Source organism: Rhopilema esculentum, chromosome 4, assembly GCF_057945365.1.
Source record: "Rhopilema esculentum isolate cy_ngs chromosome 4, ASM5794536v1, whole genome shotgun sequence".
NCBI classification, from domain to species: domain Eukaryota; kingdom Metazoa; phylum Cnidaria; class Scyphozoa; order Rhizostomeae; family Rhizostomatidae; genus Rhopilema; species Rhopilema esculentum.
In genome coordinates this window covers 9,432,300-9,447,191 of record NC_142818.1, presented here as the reverse complement: position 1 = coordinate 9,447,191, position 14,892 = coordinate 9,432,300, and the positions used below count along the sequence as shown (strand labels likewise).

Here is a 14,892-nt window from a genome sequence, read left to right as displayed (position 1 = left end):
TATTTTTTAATGGAGATAAGACAAAGATAAGATATTCATTTGGTTATTTCACGTAGAGGACTTTGAGTATCTCAAGTGACAAGGGATATGTTTTATGTTAGTCTTCATGATCTTCAAACAAATTTAATTACCAAGATGTTTCTTTTTGTGTGACATAGCATATGTTAACAAAAAAATAAATTTTACATCAACCTTAGGCAAATTTACTTCAGATATGGTAGTTTCATAAGAACATGTTACTTTGTCACAATTAAAACGAAAGCATAAAATATTTTGTAAGAAATATGCTAAAACGGGTGTTACATATGTCTAAAAGTACCGTCATGCTGTCAAATTGCTTACGGAGTTGAGAGACGAACTGAGTTTCAATTGTCTTTTACCTTCCCTCCAAGTCAACCACGTTTAGAAGATCGGTCAGAAGAGCAAATTTCATGTCATAATCTGTAGTGTTACTTGCTGTCAAAGAAGGCGATGCGTTTATCTCCACCAGCCAGCTAGGAAAGAGTACATTCATTCGCTTAAAGATCATATTTTACAGCAGTTGATGCCGAAATCATTCAAAATCTAAAAAAATATATCTCGTATTTTATAGCTTAAACAGTAAATAATAGATTAATGCTTATATACTTCATTCTCATGATTGGAATTTAAACTTTTAGGAGAAAAAGTCGAAGGAAACAGTCATGACGGTACGAAAAATCATCAAATCAAAATACATTGAGTAAAAAAATTTTCAGCGGATAAAATTTCGAACAATAAACTTAAAAGAAATTATTTTTGGACATATTTTTGGTATTTAAATGTGTTTTCGGACAAATGTTGACCAGTCTTTTGGATGTTTAAACAAAACCGCTTCAGGATATTGATTTGACGCATACATTTAAGACAGTTATTGAACTCTTGAGAAACTTGCAAAAAACTCCGAGCAATCGTGTGTCAAAATGTTGATAAAGTTCTTATGTGTGACGTCACAAAAAAGCTTTTCTTCAACGTTCAACCACTTAACTTGTAAGAAAATCATAAAAAACCTCTGAATATTCAAATCAGTAAAATAAGTGTAAAATTTGGTAAGATATGACCAATGAAAGATTCAAAGTTTGCTAACGGACGTCTATGACTCTGGCTTTGTTCATAAAGTTACAGAGTCTAAATTGCAGTGATTTGATGGAGAAAGGGATTTTGCTCATGTGACGATATCTCAGCAAATTCGCAACATATTTAACTGCAATTTCACAATTCTTTTTCAAGCTTTGTAATCCAAATCAAAAAATCTAAAAATTAATTTTCAAGACGTTATCACTGAACAACCCTATGATACAAAACAGGTAAATCCGGATATGCTAAAAATGGTTAGCGTGTACAGCTCTGCCTATATGACATCCAGAACTTATGTCAGACCAGTAAACAGTATTTATTCATTTCATATGCTAAAAATTAAACTTAGGGCCTGACAGAATTTTTAACATAAAATATACCTACGGCTTCAAATCTGAATCAAGCAGAATATCAAATCCATACCTGCATCTGTTTTAAGGATAGTATCAAAGCAAAAAGGAATCACATGTATTGACGTAGAAAACATGTTCAGAAAATCTTAAATTCATTGTAAAATTGACACCATTTAAGCAACATCATAATGATTTTCACGATAGCTAGAAACTATGAAAGCTGCAGGAAAACTGGTTTTCACTCTGCATTTGAAGCTTGCTAAAGGAGTAATAGCTTAAGAGCAAAGGCAAGTATTCGCCTAGCCTATTTCAAAGCGTACACACCAATTAATGTATTCACATTTGACTATAATGTAAACTCCGTATATATTCGTCTTGCTAATAACAAAATAGAATGAAAGAAGCTTTCAACGCTTTTAAGCTTCTGTGTCCGTATTCAGGATATTTCAAGATTATTGTGGTAGCGATTACAAGATAGGCCTAATCATAAAATAAAGAAGAACTCATTAATTCGCAGTCATTTTCTGGAAAAAGATACATTTCAAAACAGTGTTTGTCGTTTATCATAACCCTCTGCACACTCTGCAGACTTTTAATGAAGATCTCATCCATCAAACGATATAGATTTGATACCTACAAAAGAAAGCTGTACCATCAGTCTAAAACCACACTGAAGTACTGGCATTCATTTCTTGCATCCGTCCAAAACTTCTAACACTTCTATATGCACATCATATATTACCCGAAAAATGCAGGTACTGTTAAATGCAGCCAAATGTAAGCAAATAGAAATCAATGCATATAAGGAAGAGGTTTGACAAAAAAGCTTAAGAAAATGGGGGAAACAACGAGGTTTTAATTAATCCACAACGTTAATTTCAAGCAAAAACCCCGTGTTTACAAAATTACAGGACTTTTCGGTAGGTGCAAAAGAAGGTTCTGTCAAAATACACGTGTGATCGATAATTCCGACACTGATTTTTAGCTAGCTGGCCATTTGAATGGCAGATTGGATTTGAAAATTATCGGAGCCTGCCCAGTGTCCAATCCCATGTAAACTGACGTCTATGTGCGCTGACGAAGAGACCTTAATATGGCTATATAACATTTTACATAGGTTTGGCTTGAGAAAACAGTTACTTTTGGTTGACAGAGCAGCTAAATCAAACAAACTTTGTAACATACAAAAATGACTCGAAATGTTTGCTTTTTTCAAAACCATTTTAAGTTTTGTAACACCAAAGGATGGTAAACAAAAACACTTACTGCTTCGTTGCCATGCTTTGCAGTGAGGTACATTCTTAATTGCCTGAGCGACCATTTTGAACCCTATCAACAGATTAATATTGTACAAAAGAGCCAAAATATTGTACATAATTGGCATTAATAGTATACTTACTCTTAAGGGCTTCTGCTAATTCTTCCACGACATTAAGCATAATTAATAGCAAAACGAAAAATGCACGTGATGACTTCTCTGTACAAATTTTCTGAATTAAATGTTAACTAAATTGAATTTCAATGTTTCCATCATGAAATATTCTAGAATTTTTGGATGACAATGACGTAAATAAACATCACTAACCAACAGCCTCTGTACTCTCAACAGTCTTCAGTTTCTTTATGAATATTATAATTTCACTTGTGTTCTTTTTCAATTTATTTCACTTCACGCTGTTACAAATCTTATTTTTCAAGCTAGATTTAAGTACAATCTTGATAAAGTAATGCTTTCCTGCGGATATCTGTTTCTAGGATCATTCTAGAAATTTCTTATAATGTCTGCTTTACTGGTCATTGTGTCAAATTCCGTGCTATGATAATTGTGCCCAAATTTACGAGACCCTACTGTAGGTTTTCGAGCATTAAAAAAATAGCAATAACAAAACATTCAATGTTAAAGTAACGGTGCTCCAAAAACAAGGGCACAGCTTCAAAACTCGTCATAATTAAGATAGTAGACACAACTGGGTACCTCAGGATCATAATCTGGTGCAGTTTTTTGAACAGCGACGTTTGTAAGATGGATGTCTTTGTCTCAGTTAAGAATAATACATAGAATGCGAATAGGCGTGAGAAGGCTCGCCTCGTTTTGCGAACCGATTACCAAAGTGTTTACCAAAGCGTTTAACAAAGAGCGTTTACCAAGGCCTTTTCCCAAGGGTTCACTGAAGCGTTTATCGCAACGCTTTCTGCTGTGTTTACCAAAACATTTATCAAAACGTTTTCCAAAAAGTTTGCCAAAGCGTTTACCAAGGGTCTTTCAAAAGGGTTTACAAAACGTATACTGAAACGTTTTCCAAAGAGTTTACTAAATCATGTACCAAAACGTTCACCAAACATTTATCAAACCGTTTATCAAAAACCTTCACCAAAGCGTTTACCAAAAGGTTTAAAAAGCAATTACAAAAACATTTTGAAGATTTTCAACCAAATCAAATGTTCAGAAAAGACTTGTGAGGGTGAAAATACTGTGGCTATCTATTCAGTTTATCGGAGATGGTAGCACCCCTGCCCATTGAATCAAAATAAAGAGATGAAAGAAAAATGGATAGAGAATTTTAAAAGCTAATTTCAAGAATATAAATTATTAACAGCTTATTCAATATGTCGAATTTTACTTTGTTTTATTTTGACCATACATTAAAAGCTATGTTCTAACAGCAAATTCTAGAGTGATGTTGTTGCCATATTGATATCAACTAAAAGTTGTATGCATTTAAAAACTAAAAAGGATACACGTGTCGTCAATTGAATCCAAAGAATATCTGTAATTCGTAAACCTGGCAAAACCCTCACGATACAGCCATGCCCGTAGTGGGATATACTGGAGAGAAATTTCAGAAATAAATTCATGCTTAACAAAGCCGCTAACAAAAAAATTTATTTTCTTGAAATGAATTTCAAAATGATCAGTTAGCTTTTCTCTGCATCCACCTAATGTTATGAAGTAAGAGGTTTAAACACAAGAAACCTACGAACAATGTAAATATCCGAAAATGATAAGGAAAATTCTAGCATAGCAGCCTAAGTGAGTGCTAACTATACAGACCTGGGGCTTAATCAAAGGCAAAAAGGCAAATTTGCAAGATTTTATGTAAAACCAACTGTTTCAACAAGAAAACAAAAAATCGTATTGTGTAGTTCAAACTCACCGATGTGACAAGAACATAGACTCTAAGATCAAATTTTTTACCTAAATGTAAAAGATAAATGATACTTTTTATTCATAAACTAATCCTCTTTACAACACTAACCCCAAAGAAGAATCATTGTACCACAATAATAAATATAAAGTCACAACTTTCAATGATCTAACGCCGTAAGCCCTACAAGGACGGTAGTGATAACAAATGCATCCAGATTCTTATGTGGCAGTAGTTTTGCGTAATGGTTTTGGTCATGGAAGGTGCTCTTTCATTTAGACTGAATAAAGAATTTTATCAAAAACAGTTGTTTTTCATTGTGACTTAACGGTTTAACAAAAATATAGATCTCAAAGCAGAGACTGTTTCTTGCTCAAGAAGGTTAATGGGTTTTGGTAATTTAAAAACGTTGCTTGCTAAAAAATGAAAGGTATTACATTATATGATATTTGAGGGTGGGTTCTTTCCCCTTCCCAAAATATTTCGTTATGCATTGTAAGAAATCACATTCTGCTATATACAGTTAATTGGCTTCAAAAGCAATTTGCTCTACAATAACAGCTTTTTCTTCGAAAGAAGATAAGGCATTGAGAAAGAGAGGTGCTCGACTCCTGCCAAGTGTCTCTGAAAACACAGAAAACACAACAGAGTTGATGATATCAGCACCGAGCCTGTCTTATTGTCTTTCATTCAGTTATAACCTCCAAAACCATCAACTAACATGCAATGAAACTAAAAACAACTTCCTAAAAATTAAATATAAGGTTAGATAAAAGATTATATTTCTTTTAAAAGACCTGAGTGGCTAAATTAGTGCACTGCGTCTGCTTGATGCATCTCTTATTCTACACTTAAATAAAAGGCAGCTAGACATTTGACCGGCTAATACACGAAGAAAAGAGCTTGATTAATAACTATGATCACCATTTTCAGACATAAAGCTAAACTTTAAATGATTCCCAGAAAGGTCGACTAAGTTGCACATAGTATATATCTCCGATTATATACTATGTTATGTATAGTATATATCTCCGATTACTTAAACAACTGACCTCCGATTAAGTAGGGATTTTCTATATATCTTTGAACGATGTATGTTTCAGGTGCTTCTTTGTCTTCTTTCTAATAATATAAAAAAAATGAAGAATAAATAGTTTAGCCATGTTTTAATACAAAATGCGATTCAACAGATCATTAACTTCTTTGATACCCAACCATTATTAAATAATCTTAATTCATTTCTTTTTATTCTCAATTTTTCTTCTCGTACCTATGCGCTTTACCACATTTCTATTCAACACAATGACGTAAGCTGATTTTTGAAACTTTTGACTTTTGAAACGCATCAAGATATTCTGTTATCGATTTCAATTGATTGCAATCTAGTCTTGTTTTTTTGTTTTATCTGATTAGGGCTTTGCATTTTGAGGAAAGATTAAAAATCAGCCATAAATTCACAATTTAACTAACCAATGAATCGTTAAACATATACATCTGTAGATGAATGTAACTCAACTTACTAACGAATCAATCAATATTTACATCAGGTAACGGATAAAATGATAAATCAATAAATCAACCAATTGATGAATCAATGAATCAGTAAATGAATAGATTAATCATATAAACAGATAAACGACTTAATAAATTAATTAATCGATAGATCGATTAACCAGCGGATCAATCAACCAATAGTCTGATAGACAAATTAATTCAGAAATTAACTAAAAATTCGATCATTTTATGAAACAATTGACAAAGAAACGAAAAATTGGTAACTTTTGTTGAGACATATTAAAAGAAAATTAATGAATCAACGAAGGAATAAATCATTAAATCAACTAATCAACTAATCACTCAGGCCACTAAAATCCAATCAGTAAATCATCTTGGTTTTCCTCGCTTGTAATCAGATAAAAACACCAGGAACATATGCAATAGAAAGCAAACAAGTAAAAAGCAATAAACTTTACCCTTTCATCAATTGTTCTGTAGTAATCCTCCTAAAATGAAACAAAAATGCAAATTAATCAATATTTTTAGATCAAATTCCGGCTTACCTCTGTTCTCATTATAAAAAAGAAACACTTAAAGAAAACTTGAAAGAAATTTAAAAAGAATATTTTGTAAATGAATGTAAAAATAATATATATCAATATTTTGCTTCAAAGTTGTCAAAGCTTTGATTCGAAATAGGAAAGTTATTCAATACATTTCAATGGCCCTGCTGTGTAGAAAACAATTTCCATTTCTAACTGCCAGTTTGGATCTAATAGGTACGTATTTAACCCGGGAGTTTTTCTATTTGAACATACTGAGTAAGTTGCATTTTTTTGTGAACAATAATTTTTTTGAATAAATAACCAAATAAAAAACTGTAGGCCATAGGCAGACAGATAATATATCTCCAGTTCCCTAAATTCTTATTCGTGAATTGGGTCCTCTTATTCACCTTTTTAAAACCCTTATTCAAAATAGTAGAATATCTAATAATAAAATAAAAGTTACTTATAAAAAGTCATTAAATCGAATGAAAAATAACATTACTATATATAAAACCTTCTTAGCTAAAAGATAAAAGATTTTGAGTCTCTATCTTTAAAGAGCTAACTCTATTATTGTACTCATTCGATTAAATGGACAAATTACTGCAATGAATTTACATTAAACCATTGAGCCTGAAAACAAACCTTGCGCCAGTCCATAATGTCTTTCAATTTACGAAAAATGAATATTCCTTTTCCTTGCGACTTCGCTATCTGCGTTAGAACAAAATATTGATATATTCACACAATTACGTAATGACTAATGCATGCATTGAAGAATGATAGACGTTGATTTCCGTTGATCTTCAGCTGAGAAACAGACAGAGAAAGGACCATAACGCGATTATGACATAGTGACAAGATGGCCAAATGACAGAAAGACAAACTTTGGCCAATGATGAAGTGAAGCACCAAATAATTCCTATACACTCACGGGCTTCATTATCCAGAGTTTCCCAGGGTTTTTCTTGAATTCTTCGACGAACATGTGGTATTCACTCTAAGTAGTAAACAATATATTAGAAACAAAATAAATAAGGCCACGCAGCATCTAGAAACTGTTTCAAAATTTAAGAGTTAAATAAATTTCTGAGTCAAAATTTTAGTTAATAGTCTACATGTAAATACAAACAAATTCAAGTTGAATTCGAATGTGGTGTTGTTATGTAGTATCGTATGTAATTGAACGGGATGACGTAATGTCTTTTCACGCTGCATGCGGCACAAATAGATGTATAATTTTCTTCTTGTAGTTATACTTTTATTGTGATATAAGAAACGAAGGGAGAAAGCCATTAAAATAATTGACTGGTAAATTTGTAAAAAAAAAGAACTTGGAAACTTTTTAAACAGAAAGGTTAGGTTTATCGAATTTCTTTCTAAACCCTCCTTTTACACAAAATTTCTTCCTGTAGTAGAATTTCAATTATCCTTATCAAAAGTAATTCAAATGAAAAAGTTCCCAACAAGAAGATATTGAATAGTTTCAGTATAATTATTGATTACTTACTGGCAACTCAAATGTTGCAGGAAAGAAATCGCATCTGATTATTTGGTTAAGGACACCTTTTCAACAAGATTAAACCTACATTCAAAGAAAGTCTAAATTCTTCCAGCTGCAATGTAATTAGTATATTTAACACGACCAAAGTTTGTTCAAGGATATATTAAAATGCAAAATCTTTTACAGTACTTATTCAACTATACGACACAACGTATATTCGGACCTCAATTATCCGGGCCGTAAAAAATATGAAAAAACCTTGTGAAAAATTATCGGCTTTTTGACAATGTGTCAGGAGCGTTTTTCTTGCTTCCTTTAGAAATAATTTATGAATATTCTAAGAGTATTAAGGTCATTAGTTTATGATGTGTGCTTAGAAATAAAGGTTCACAAGACTCATCTTGTTTATCTATGCTGGTTTCTGTCGTTATTTGTAGATTTTTATTTATCCGGAATCTCAGATTATCCGCAGGCATCTTCAAATCCCGTGTCCCGAGAAAGCCAGATAACCTAATAAGTAGAGATGATCTTCTCAAAAAAGATAAGAGAGTTTAATCGATTCCTGGCTTAAATAAAGACAAGATTGGATCACTGAATACTCCGTTTTTAAAAAAAAGAGGCTATGCAACCTACTTACACTACAGAAACAATATACCAAAAGATAAAGCTTCCATGAAGGACTCTTGCTATGATAAAAAGCATTTTAGGCCCACGCTGGAAGAGCACGCTTGAAAATATCACCTTCAAAAAGTACTCAAAAACTTTCAAGTTCAAGCTTATTTTCAGCAAAAAGAAACAAGCTTTAAATAACATCCAAGTAAAACCACCCAGTATCAACAATTATATGACGATATCTAAACTATAACTAAGAGAGAAGCCAATGATTAGAGAAGCGACTATGAGTTAACAAATTATCTATACACTAGAACTGGCGAAGCAAGTAGTGACACGTGTTCAACAAGCTTAGGATTACCGTTGATATACAAGCATAAATTAGTTCTTCTATAAGCATCTGTAGAATGCTGTTAGGCCATGAACTGTGGCAGAAATACTATTTGAATAGCATTTCTATATCCTTAAAGCAAATCTAACAAATTTAAGTGAACATCTGTTTCTCAGACTACCGCCGTTTGAAACCATTGATAGCTTTGAAGTATTTTCTTTGCCTGTGCCCAAGGACTCACCTAGTGACTTCATATCGCCACAAACGACAAAAAATCACTGCAAAGGTCATTCCCGCTTTTTCAATGTTTAAATCAATGTTAAAAAAACAATCAAAATGACGTGTGACGCTTGATTGTCAACAGAAAAAGATACTTTGATGCTTCAAGCTTTCCTTGCTCTCTTTCTATTGCTTTCTTCAGTCTTTTTAGGTTTTTAGCCATTAAGTTTTTTCTTGTGAGCTGCGAAAGAAAATTGAAACATAAACTAAAATATCTCGTACGTTTTATCTTGCACATAGAACCAAATTAAAAGCCACATGCATCTAAATGAAACATTAGTTGAGATATATATTTCACAGTGAAAATAACCGTATACATAAGAAGCGCAAAAAAGGAAACAGAGCACATTATACTTTCAATTTTGCATATTCTTAGTGAAAAGTGAACGTCCTAGAGTTCATTTACCGTTAACAACCAGTCTTTCAAATTTTACAATTAATGCAGTTGATTGTAGGAAGAAAGCTGTAGTTTAAGAAATATTTATCGAGATTGTTGTTATAAAGATTTGGTAAACTTATTTTTGACTAATTTTACCCTTTGGACAACTTTTGTCAAGCTCTCCACCAAGGCTTTACCAAGCTCTTTTGGCAGCAGCATGATAAAAAGGTAGACAATTCTATTTTACCTCCGCCAAATTAAATTTGCGCAAGTCTGAAGGGAATTGCACAGGGAGAGAAAAGAAATGGGTACCAAGAGAGAGAAAAATAAGAAATCATAGTTGCCCTGTTTTTGATGAGTTTACTTGCAAGGGTTGAAGAATAGATTGAATTTGTGTTTCTTTCAAAGAAAGTCTTAATCTTTCAAAATAGCACAGACAAGCAGATATAGCAAACTTGTGTACTTTTTGTTCAACACTCCTCTCCCAATGTCAGGTAGCGACCAAAGATGAACAGAATTCTGTTTCCAGGATTGAAAGTAATTTCAGAGGGATAATCAAAAATTTGCTTGGTTACAAAAACATTGTGAGGCCTTGGAAAATAAAACAGTCATCCTTTTAAAACTTGAACACACTACACCCAAACGAGAATGCTTGTTTAAAGTAAAAATAGCTACGCCTACAACCCCTATAAAAAACTACAGCCACAACTTGCCTAGGACAGGCCCTTTTCTTTTTTCCTAAAGGAACTGTTTCTACCACTGAATCTGGGTGTTTTCAAGAGCTGAATAATTCTTTTAGGTTGAACTCTTTCAAACTTTGTGGTAATTGCATGCCACTAAAATGTTTTTTTAATAAGCACTCTGGAGTGTCATGCTTTTATTCATATTTACAGAAATAGAACAGTTTTTAGCAAGAATTGGATAGTTTAAAAAAATTGTGATCTGAAGCTACAAGATTCTCATGAGCACATTGTCGGAACCACTAATGAAGCATTCTAGAACAACTTTATCAGTCTCTTGGAAAAACTAGAATTTCTTTGGAATCCCCACCAATAAGGAAGCAGGAGGTTTTACTCAAAATAAGCATGTTGGTAATTTTTCTCAGTTAAACAGTCTTATAAATATTATAAGACTAACATTACAAATTTTCAATAGAGTGAAAAAGACTGGCACAGTGGTCAATAGCAAAATATCCTATTGCAGTAGGATATTAGCTATATAAGGTTTTCGAAGAAAAGACATTGAATAGATCAGGGGCATATCACGCATGTTAACGACAAACAGAAAGAGAAAATATTGTTGTACCTCATAATGGTTTCGGAAATGATTGATTTTGACATGCTCTTCAAGATATGTGTTGTCAAAAATTTCTTGAATTCCACATTTATCTGTCCAAATGAAATCCCAGTCTGTCTCACTAGAATATAATGAAGTCAGATAATTCACTTATAAATGGCAGCTTCGCAAAAAGACAAAGTACAATACCAGGACTGCAGAACATATAACATATAATGGGTTGGTTGGATAAAAAGTTATTGGGGGGGGGCTAAACAGGCAAATGGCAAAAAGCAAGATTACAACATCGTCCTTCTGAACATACCATTAAAAAACAAGACATCATATCGAAAAATTTGTCATTAAATTAGTCATTAAGTCTTTGGAGTTTAATCACAATAAATGAAAATCAGACTTATTGAAACAAACCTGATGTGACAATATGAAAATGTGAATTTGACAGCAATGCTGCACCTATGCTATCATGTAAAGACTACATGAGCTGCAAATTATTCCTTGACTAACTTCTGTTCCTCAAATGTGACAACCACAAATCAAAATATTAAAAATTCATAAATGAATCTGTGTTTGGCATAGCAAAATGTAATTGGTCCTGATTTTAGTTTCCTTTCTGAAAAATAATTTCTTTGGAACTTTATCAATATCCATAAGTGCATTCTCAAAAAGAGGAGATTATAATTCACTACCGAAACAGAAACATTTTTCCTTGATGGTTGTTTATTTAATAATGCAGATTTAAGGATAATGGTCTCATACCTTGAGGTTTCTGCCCAGCCACCACGAGATTTCAGTACATCATAAATTGTATTTTGGAACCCACATCTATACTTGATAGACCTTCCATCTATTCTTTAAAATAATTTGGAAAAAAGCAATATAAATCTTCATAGTACACTTCAATCAAATACATTTGTTGAAACAGCAAAGTTTTAGATAGGGGTGAAGTTGAAAAATTTTGCTTGCAGCTACGAGCTACCTTATATTTAATAATTAAATTTCTATTTTAGAAAGCAATAATAATAATTTTTTAAACATCTCATTTTCATTGAATACATTTTAAATTTACAATTATACGACTCGCTTTTACAGGCATCATATAATTGGCTTATCTGCATTACAATATTAAAAAGTCAATTAGTTTGGGGCTTAGCCATGGTTTGTTTCGACGACAGAAGATATAGTAGGTGCAGCGGATAGAAATGTTCATGAGTTTCATCAAGATGGATTTAGTTTGATTTGAGTCAAAATTAAGTTGGTGTAGCATGTCAGAGAGAGAGGTAGATGAGGTTCCCAGAATGCCAAGGGCACTCATAGAGAGGTTAACAAAGGTAACGTGTTTATAGGCAGGGCTCAGTTCCTTGATAAGATCGCTATATTTCCTAGCTTTTCGAGTACTGTTTTCGTCGATGTTGCTTTCGAACCCAATAGTAAGCTCTAGCATGTAAAGGATTCGATCTTCAGTTACGAAGACAAGATCTGGTCGATAGGAGTCGCCTGTGATTAAAGAAGGTGATAGAAATGAAGGCAGGTCGGCGTAAAGTGAGCTGTTTCTAGGTGTTGAAAGGGTTTTAGCCAAATATAGAAGTAGAGAATCATGTCTCCAGGTATACCTACCATGTTCAAGATAGTTCTTGCAGCTAGATACTATGTGCTGTAATGATTCTGATTGGAGACAGAAAGAGCAGGCAGATGACTGAGTAATTGACCATTTGCAGAGGTTTTTCCTAGTGGCAAGAGTGTTGTTTAGGTATTTGATGGTAAAGTTGTAAATGTTTTTTGGTAACTTTTGCTGGACGCTAGACCAAAGTTGATTAGTTCCCTTAGAAGCAAATTTTTTTAAGATGCACGAGATAATAAATCCTTGAGATGTAAGAACGTTTTCAATGCGGTTTTCGTTTTCACTTTGGATGGATTTGAGAACTTGTTTGGTGTTGCGATAAACGTCATATTGTATGTTTGTACCGACAGTCTTAAAGAGTTGCGGATAACTGTTTGGCATTGTAAGAACTTGGTAGATGGAAGAATGAGATTGATGCCAAACTTTGATTTTGGAATGATGAGGCTACTTAGTGAAGCACTTATTGGCAGCTCGAGCTATTGTCTAACAAAGCTTGAAACAACATTGTCTAGATTCTCTGTCACCCATGTCTTGCTTAAATCAGTGATGGTCAGGTTCCAGGAAATTTTGGATAGCACATATCGGTGATAATGATAATAATAATGAAAACATTCTTTATTTTATATTCTTCTACTTACAACAGTAACCTCACTTTACAGGTAGTTACTATCGGCTAGCCTGGTGACAAGTTTACTAATTTTACAAAAGTTATAACATTTAAATAAAATCATATTAGTACAAAGAATCTTTAGAAGGAGAGCAGTTTAGGGTTTGTCCAAGTCTAATTGCGCATACAGAATATATAATAGGATGTGCATATAATTATTGCTGACAGTTTTTTAATTATAAATAATAATAATAATAAGAAATGTTTTAATAGTCAGCTTATCACTACTAGATGTTCTGTTATCGTTAGGGTCCTGCATATATTTAATTTTAATGAGTTCAGTTTAGTTCAGTTCAGTTAATATAATTTTAAATTCCACTATGTACAATTTTGTCAAAACATTAAAATAAATTATGGGCTACAAGTTACAATACAAGTTTGAAGACTAAACATAACTACAGAAAAATTAGAAAATTTGCATGAAGAGGAATTTTTAAGGAGGAGGTCTCTCAGTAGCAAAGCTAATCGAGGAGAGGCCATCACCCCCTTATAGGAAAATTTTAATTGGTGAATATAACTAAGAAAAATAATCTGACGAAAGATATGAACAGATGGTGACCGTTTTATATCTAAAGGGATTTCATTCCAGAACTTTGATCCACGGTGATGTATAGATCTGAGACCATATTGATTGGTTTCTTTTTTAGTTAAAAATATATTGTCCTTGCGAGCCTGTCATGTACCATATTGATGAATGGACGCCACAGTTAAGAAATATAACAAGAAGATAATAAACAATAATTTTGTTTAGGGTAAAGCATGGTTGGTAGAAACAGAATGCTGATATTTTGGTTAAAAGAAACTTACATTTTGTTTCCTCTTTGGCTTGGTTTAAGCGGGAACACCTTTAAAACCAGGAAAGATGTAATTCCCATGAATACAAGTTAAACATATGATGTCAAAAACTGAATGCTTTGATCTTAGGCTTGGGGAAGCTCATTTCAAATTCAGGCTGAATAAATTGATTTTTTTTTCGATGTTTTGGCCCATGTTCGGATGAGATTAGTAAAGCTACAATGCTCGCCAAAAGTGTTGGAACAGTTCAATTATCTTTCCTACTGAACGTCTCCCCTCCCCCATATACAATGTTGGATTGCGACTGGAAAATGACAACAAGTGTATGTTAGCGCGCAAATTTTGTAACCCATGTTTAGCGACATGCTCATCCTTCTTCAGAACATTGTATAAGGGAGGAGGGGGTTCCGTCTGTTTGAAATAGGGAAATGAACTGAAAAATATACATTTATTACGAGTACAATCTCGGTGTTCCAACTACTTTTGGCGGGCATTGTAGTTACTAGGGGGTTGGAGATGATCTTTTTTACGCGCGAAGAAAAAGGCTGCTTTCGAATGCAGAATATGAGGCTGCAGCTCAGGAGATAGCTATGTTTACTTCAAGTTATCAGTGCCTGGACGGTAAAGAAAGAAATCTAAACTGTAAAAGTAAAGGATGAGTTACCTTAGAACTGTTCTTTGCCATTATCAACCTGTAAACAAACAAAAATGTTTCAATTTGGTTCCTTCGTAACTGCTCAGGAGTAAACAAACCTCTTTTCAATTCCGAGAT

At 33.1% G+C, this 14,892-nt stretch overlaps 1 protein-coding gene across 2 annotated transcripts in view; it reads right to left on the bottom strand.

Annotated features, from left to right (window-relative positions):
* Positions 1–14,892, bottom strand: part of LOC135691252 (putative tubulin polyglutamylase TTLL9) — a 26,073-nt gene extending 11,181 nt beyond the window's left edge. For both annotated transcript variants that reach the window (XM_065209066.2, XM_065209065.2), the window contains exons 1-17: positions 14,785–14,892; positions 14,133–14,170; positions 11,797–11,889; positions 11,050–11,161; positions 9,461–9,546; positions 8,150–8,183; positions 7,574–7,639; positions 7,285–7,353; positions 6,568–6,597; positions 5,647–5,716; positions 4,604–4,644; positions 4,188–4,275; positions 3,424–3,479; positions 2,715–2,777; positions 1,987–2,081; positions 1,480–1,518; positions 381–494 (exon numbers count right to left, since the gene is read on the bottom strand). In XM_065209066.2, the coding sequence (XP_065065138.1) occupies positions 381–494; positions 1,480–1,518; positions 1,987–2,081; positions 2,715–2,777; positions 3,424–3,479; positions 4,188–4,275; positions 4,604–4,644; positions 5,647–5,716; positions 6,568–6,597; positions 7,285–7,353; positions 7,574–7,639; positions 8,150–8,183; positions 9,461–9,546; positions 11,050–11,161; positions 11,797–11,889; positions 14,133–14,170; positions 14,785–14,805 (1,115 nt within the window). In that variant the 5' untranslated portion in view covers positions 14,806–14,892. The remainder of the gene's footprint in view (positions 1–380; positions 495–1,479; positions 1,519–1,986; positions 2,082–2,714; positions 2,778–3,423; positions 3,480–4,187; positions 4,276–4,603; positions 4,645–5,646; positions 5,717–6,567; positions 6,598–7,284; positions 7,354–7,573; positions 7,640–8,149; positions 8,184–9,460; positions 9,547–11,049; positions 11,162–11,796; positions 11,890–14,132; positions 14,171–14,784) is intronic.